At 23.9% G+C, this 7,395-nt stretch overlaps 1 protein-coding gene across 1 annotated transcript in view; it reads left to right on the top strand.

Moving 5' to 3' along the window:
* Positions 1-4,723, top strand: part of LOC126906947 (vacuolar protein sorting-associated protein 8 homolog) — an 11,434-nt gene extending 6,711 nt beyond the window's left edge. Inside the window, exons 14-23 of the mRNA XM_050687902.1 lie at positions 689-827; positions 1,587-1,813; positions 1,884-2,037; positions 2,228-2,355; positions 2,553-2,679; positions 2,744-2,857; positions 2,921-3,044; positions 3,267-3,377; positions 4,254-4,434; positions 4,508-4,723. Coding sequence (XP_050543859.1) covers positions 689-827; positions 1,587-1,813; positions 1,884-2,037; positions 2,228-2,355; positions 2,553-2,679; positions 2,744-2,857; positions 2,921-3,044; positions 3,267-3,377; positions 4,254-4,434; positions 4,508-4,583 — 1,381 coding nt within the window. The 3' untranslated portion in view covers positions 4,584-4,723. The remainder of the gene's footprint in view (positions 1-688; positions 828-1,586; positions 1,814-1,883; positions 2,038-2,227; positions 2,356-2,552; positions 2,680-2,743; positions 2,858-2,920; positions 3,045-3,266; positions 3,378-4,253; positions 4,435-4,507) is intronic.
* Positions 4,724-7,395: the final 2,672 nt, after the last annotated feature.

Genomic DNA, 7,395 nt, shown 5'->3' with positions numbered 1-7,395 from the left:
ATTTTTCAATTTCTCAACCAATATTGTTTGATATTTGGTATTGATTCATTCTGTTGCTCATCTCTAACAAGACAAAATTAAGTGTTATTATGTTAAACTATTTATATTTGTCTAATCAATCTAAACCTTTAAAAATGTTGCCTAGTCCAAATAAAAATAATACCATAATTAAATCTATGTTAGATAATAGCTTAACAATCAAATTAAAAATTGTTTTGGATAAATGCAAAACAATTTTTAACATGAATGTATTTTATGGTTGCTTCATAGATGGCTATGAACTAGATAAACAATTTATGTCATATTTGTTTATAATGTTAGCAAATCTGTCAATGAGATAATGGCTAGTTTTTACGATTAAAATTAAACATTTCTATGTTCCAATGAAACCTTATACAAGAAAAATATTTTTTAAGAACAACTCTTTTTTTTCTGATCTCCAATGAGATCTTATTTTAATTAAATATGTTTGGACTTTTTTTATTATTTTCAAATATTTTCTGTAATAATCTAGAAAAGTTATACACACTTTTTTTAGGTTGGTCTATTTGTGTTAACACTTAGTATTATAAAGAATAATTATGTTAGTTCAGGAAAAAAGAATACATACATTAGATTTAGCACCTAATACTATTATTTTTTTAATTTTAATGCCTTATAAATATTAATCAATTACTATATTTTCCAGAACTCTTTTAAAATTTAATACAATTGAGTTTTTGAATGTGCTTTCAATGGCATTTTCTGATCAACGATTTACAAGTCAATTAAAACATCGTATTTGCTGCATATTATTATCACTTATTTCTAACAACAATAACTTAAAAGTAGGTAATACATTTTTTAACTGATATTATATTCCCTACAGTAAGTTCTTTTATTAAAATAGTATTAAATCTTATAAGAAGTGGTATTTCTGGGGTGACTAAAAGAATTAAGCCTACCATTGGTAATGCTAGATCTACATTTTTGTTATATTACAATTTCAAATATTATTGTATTGCACTTTTTAAAATCATTTGTTGTGCAAATATGCAAAAAAATACGATCATAAACTTATACATAAACCTTTATTATTGTGTTGGATCTCTGTGTTTTCACTAATGAAATTAATATATTTTTATAGTAAATTAAAGCCCAAATAAAAACATAATTTTTATATTATGACCCTTAATCTTACCACTTGAGGCATGTGAATCCAGTTGTTCTTTCCACTTCTTTAAGTGCAATGTAATCTATGATAAATACAAACAACTTTAGATGGCTCTATTTTAAAATTCAAAAAAAAAATCTTTAATAAAAATAATTAGCTTATTTCTTTGTTTATGAATTTTTATGTTTTATATGTGAAAAATATTTCAATATATGGAATTTTTAGATCTCTATATGGCATTCTTCATCTGAAACAGACCATATGAAAATATTTACCTACATTCTGTGCCTCTACTATTAGACCAATATTTATCAATTATTGTTATCTTGAAACTTCTCAACTAATAATTATAATAAAAATACCATGAAAATAATTAAATAATAAAGCGTTATTATAAAAACATCATTTCTTATGTATAACATTTTTTTTTTAGTCTAATCAGTTAGGTTTAGTCTATGCTTTTGTTACAAAATGGCAGCAAGAAGAAGGGAGCTTTATTCAACCAAATAAGTTGATATTGGAAAAAATCACAAGTTCATTGTTATCGTTAGATCAAACTACACCAATTGAAGAAAGAGAATTAGCATTTATTCAATTAATGCGCTCAGGCGCATTTATTGATGATTCAAATTTATTGAAAATTGGAGAGCAAGCAAAATTGTTAGGTTTTATTTAAAATAAAACAATTCTATTTTAATATTTAATTTAACGTGATTTATTTAATTTTTAGTTTTAGTGTCTGTAGGGAAATTTGTTCTGAGTGTGGTGATAACAAAGAAGTATTTAGGTATTATATATTAGATAATGCCAAAAAACATCAAGTTTTCACTTTTATAAGTTCCAAACCAGACCAGTTTGAACAATTAGTATTGGATAACCTAAAAGTAAGTTTAATTTTTTATAAATAATTTAAAAATATTCAAAAATAATTTTAGTTTAAATTCCACCTAAAAGTAAAAAGTAATGTTTAAAATTTTTCTTATAAAATTCTAGCCAATTATTATTTGAAAAATTTCAATACAAAATTTTCTTATATGTATTTTTTATATTAAATTATTTAAATTTTGTTTATAGGAGCTAATGGACATTGATGCGGTCAAATGTGGAATAATTTTTGGATCTTTATATCCACATTTGGTATTTTCTGCATCATGTAAAATAAATTCAGATAATCAAAGATATATTTTTTTAAAAAGTGCTATGTGAGTAAGACATTGTTTTTAATTGTGTAATATTGTTTTCTTTTGAATATATAATTTTAATTTAAGTTATTGGTATATGATGTCAAGTTATTTAATTATTAAATTATGCAACAAGAAAAAGAGCAATTAATTTTAAGCTATTCATTGTAAATTTAAGAAATTCTAATGAATTTTTTATTTATTTATTTCAATTATAGGCCATATCACAATGCTGATGTTTCAACAAGTACTAATTACTTAGAGCTATTGTGCGTTTATGAACCTATGGCTGTCTTAAATTTTATTAAAACCAATAATTCTTTGCATTTAACAAGGGCCTTAACGGTACTTATAAAAATTATTATTACTAACTCATTTTAGTTATTATTTAATTTTGTTTGTAATCAAGGCAACCAAAAAAGCTGGATTAGATAATTCTACTGCACTATTATTAGAAAGACTTGGAGACTTTCAAGGAGCATTTGATTTACTTTTTAAAAAACTTCAGGCAGCTATTGAAAAAGTTAATAGAAAAAATATATAATATATATTATAAACATATATATATATTAATGGTTACTTGTAGGAAAATGCTGTTGAAGAATGTACCGAAGTTTTAGTAGCATTGACACAGAGAGGTTCAGCTGTTCTAGACCCTAAAGCAACATGGTTACCAATACTCCAGTGTCTTCTGAGTCTACAGTCACATGGTAATTTTTTAACACATTGAAAACATTTACAATTTTGGTAATCATTTAAATGTAATGTGACAGTCCTATTTCCTTTATCATTTGGAACTATTGAAAATATTACTGCTATAGCTATTATACCATAAAAAAATTTTCATATTACTACTATACCAGTAGTATCTATCATTGTGTTAATAATACATTAAAATAAATATATGATTGATTTTTTTTTTTATTTTATAGATCATTTACGAAAAGTATTAAGTAATTGTGATCTTAATTTAACTACAGAAATGCACCTACTTTTGAATTCCTCATCTGGTAAATTAGAAAACTTTAGACAATTAATAATGGGTAAGTCAAATAGTCAATACTTTTTTGTTTATTACTCATATTTTAAGGAATGGAGTGCCTACTTAAGATTTAAAATTCAACTTTTTTTTAAAGAATTAGATATATAAGAAGCATATAATCATTGATTATATGATAATTAATTATAATTATTAATGATATCTTATATCTGTCTACCAGTCATAATCAAGAATGGAATGTATTTATGTTATAGTACTACATTTGTTATACCCAAGATGGATTCTTATTGAATTCACCTTAGTTTACCACTAATTTTATCAAATATTACAGCTAGTTACATCATTAATAGATTCCGAATAATAAACGTTTATATATGTTACACAATTCAAACGAATTTACTTTATATTTTGATATAAGAGTATCATTAAAAGTTCAGTATTCTTTCGAATGCTGTAGCTCAAAATCTGTTTTATAAAACACTTTTTTCACTGGTAATATTTTAAAAAAATAACTTTGAATGTTGTATTAAAAAAAAACAATTGATTTTTTAATGTTGACATCCTATAACTCCTTGTGTACATTTTTTTAATATGAGAGTTTAACATGATTAAATGTATGTATGTTATAATGAAAAAATTTTATTTGAAATACTTCTTTATATTTTCAATAGTTTTTTTCATAAAAAGTCTGTTACATGAAATTCTAATAATGCTAAATTTTTTAATATCTTTAGAATAATTTGAATTAATTCTAATCATTTTTAGGATATTTGTATGATTTATATACTATTTATACTACAATCACAGATAATAGATAAATTTAGATTTCTTTGATAAATTTTGTTAGTTTTTTCTCCGAGTAATTGTAAGTACACTGTAATTTACTTAGTATAAAAATAATTTTTTTTTGTGAATCAAGGATTGATTGAAAAATGTAATTATGAATTACAAATGTTACAATCAACAAAAACTATACTTCACACTGATCTACACGAAAAACTAGTTAATGCTATCAATATTACCAATAAAGGTGTAGCCAACCCCGTTCTATGTTCTATGTGCAAACAAAAAATCATAATGAATTCTGTTGCTGTATTCAGGTATAACATTTTTTTTTATTAAACATAATATATATCATAATGTTTAAAGCAAACATTTTTAAATTTCAACTAGGTGTGGACATGGATTTCATTTGGATTGTTTAGGTTCTCAAACTAATTGTCTGCTGTGTATAACGAATGATCTTTAGTTTATATAATCTATTATATTATTTATTTACTTGTTTTTATTTGTATTGTTACTATATTATAGTTAATTTAAAATTATAAAAATGTTGATACTTTTATAATATTTTATCCTATTATAAAATATATTTATAAACTAAATCAATATTATTTAAAGTTTTATTTTTTAACATAACAGCCCATATAGATTATTGCTATTTTCAACATATCTTTCTCTACACCTTTATCAGGAATTTTTTATCTTAAAGTTTCACTTTATAAAACTGATATAGAAATGTTAACCTTTTTTTTAGAGATTTTCAAGGTAATAAAGTTGGGTTGGGTAATAGAGTGAAATTTTAATATTACCATTTTAAGTAGAATTAAAAACCTTTTAAACAAAGTCAAGTTTAAAATCTTTTATACGTTTTTCATTTTACCACAAAAACTTGAAATATGAATAAAAATGAATATAAATTCGCTTATAAATCCTTTAAATGTCGATTACATATAATGTTGAGACAAAATAACTAACAGTGATTTATAAAAGTCACTGCTTGAGTAGCAATTGTTGTGATACCGTTCATCGCTCAAATTTAATATTATTCGCAATGTTTATCACAAAATAAAATAATTATCTTAAATTGATATCATAGCATAATCACTAATGTAATTAATACAATGTATTTACTTGTTCAGTTTAAGATAAATACCTGTATCATAAATGTAAACACTGTAAATTAATCTACAAAGATAATGTATTAAGTAACAGTATCCCTAAGAAAAATCAAATGTACCATAACTAATGTAACATATTATCCCTGCTTATAATTTTCGTTTCAATAAAGATGAGAGCCCTGGTGGTCAATTCTTACATTTTGGTGACATATATAGATCATAGATTTCATATAAAAAGCCGTAAAAAGCTATAAAATTAGGACATTCTACTCTTCAAGCCAAGAATCAAATGAAGCAATAGACCACCAGTCTCTCAAACATTCAGAAAGAAAAACTTGTCAGTCTTATTCATTTCAATTCCGCAAAAACATTATAAAGTAGGTGATACATTTTAATTCCAATAATTTGGAATTATTTAATCCGAGAAGAAAATGACAAAACAATAGTAATTAATTTATCTTTACACATACTAAATTTATTAACTAGTTTTTCATGAGAATTATTAAATGCGTTCGTAGTGCTTGACCAAAGATCGTACCTACGCATTTTCTTAACACGTTTCATAGTTGCCGACATAAGCTCGTGCTCTTTGAAACGTGAGACTATTCAAATGATTCACCAAAGTTTATAAAATTTGATACACACATTAAATCTCAATATTTATCATAACCCTTTTATTAAATTGTATTGTCATTCTCTAAAACCCTCGGACTCCACGACCCCAATAATATTAAACAAACTGAATTATAGTAACCGAAAGTAAGATAATTAAATTTATTCAAGTGCTCAAAAATTCAAATTAAATAATCAACACACCCAATTTTATTTATTATTATCACATCAAAACCTTACTTTTGGCTCACTATACAATAACGATCTGCTACTTGGAAGAAATAGTAACAGTTAATGTTATTTTATGTCCTTCACAAGGTGGATTCTTTGATCGTAAATTCTCCAATTTTCCACTGGATTAATACTTATTATAACGGCAGGTTATTTCCAATGAAACCAAATACTCATAGTAAATCACATCAAACGTCTTGATTCATTACTGTATAATAACTATATATATATATATAGTCATAACTATACTAAAATACTATAAGAGAGCATATGTAGAGTATTAAATTTAAAATTTATTTTATTTTTTTAAATTAAATTTCGATAGACATATATTTAAGAAAATGAATACTGAAGTCAATGAGCCAAGCAGTAAGAGCGACAAATTCAAATAATCACATTAACAAAATTAAAGTGTAATAAATGTATAATACAATGAAAATGTTGCACGAGAAAACGTGACTTGGCGGCCAAATGGTAAAATAGAAAACAAAGATCCTATATAGTCACTTAATTGTGTTGTTTCATGTCCCGCGGGTTAGAAATAAGTTCATAAGTAACTGGCAGCGTTGTTTTCATAAGACTGTATATTTAAAAGGGACAGAGCGTTGAAATCATTCTTAAAGCTTATGAATATCACACGCTGCCAATATTCTTAACTTATATTTTANCATTCTTAAAGCTAATGAATATCACACGCTGCCAATATTCTTAACTTATATTTTATTGAAATTTATCGCCGTTTTGAAAATATTTATTCAGTCTGCTTAAGACGTCGGTTGTTTGAATTTGTCGCTCAAATATACTAAAATTATTGTTATTAATAGACCGTCCGGTTGGGTTATTTTTCTATCTGTTATTTATTCCCATTAGTATTGTAAATAAATACATTTATAAAATATAAGCTGTTAATTATGTCAGTTTAATCAATTTTTAGTTCAAATTATTCAAGCATCACTTTTACTACATTAAATTTATTCTTTTTTTTTTTTCACCAGAAATGTTTGATAGAAGTTTAACATTTTATTTGTAATTATATATAAAATATAATATAAATGANAATTGTATTTTTACATTTTATTTGTAATTATATATAAAATATAATATAAATGATAAAATCGGTTATGCATTCTGATAATTTTTAATTGAAAATTTAAAAGTACTTATCATTTATAAAATTTTAGCCTTCATAAATTTTTAAANTTAAAAGTACTTACCATTTATAAAATTTTAGCCTTCATAAATTTTTAAAACTAGATTAAAAATTGCTTGAAATATTACAAAAGAAAATTTAAATATATTTAATTAAAAAATAAATGG

Source organism: Daktulosphaira vitifoliae, unplaced genomic scaffold (genome assembly GCF_025091365.1).
Source record: "Daktulosphaira vitifoliae isolate Bord-2020 unplaced genomic scaffold, ASM2509136v1 Scaffold_5, whole genome shotgun sequence".
Classification (NCBI taxonomy): Eukaryota; Metazoa; Arthropoda; class Insecta; order Hemiptera; family Phylloxeridae; genus Daktulosphaira; species Daktulosphaira vitifoliae.
The sequence above is the reverse complement of the archived record's forward strand: the minus strand, read 5'-3'. Positions and strand labels throughout refer to the sequence as shown.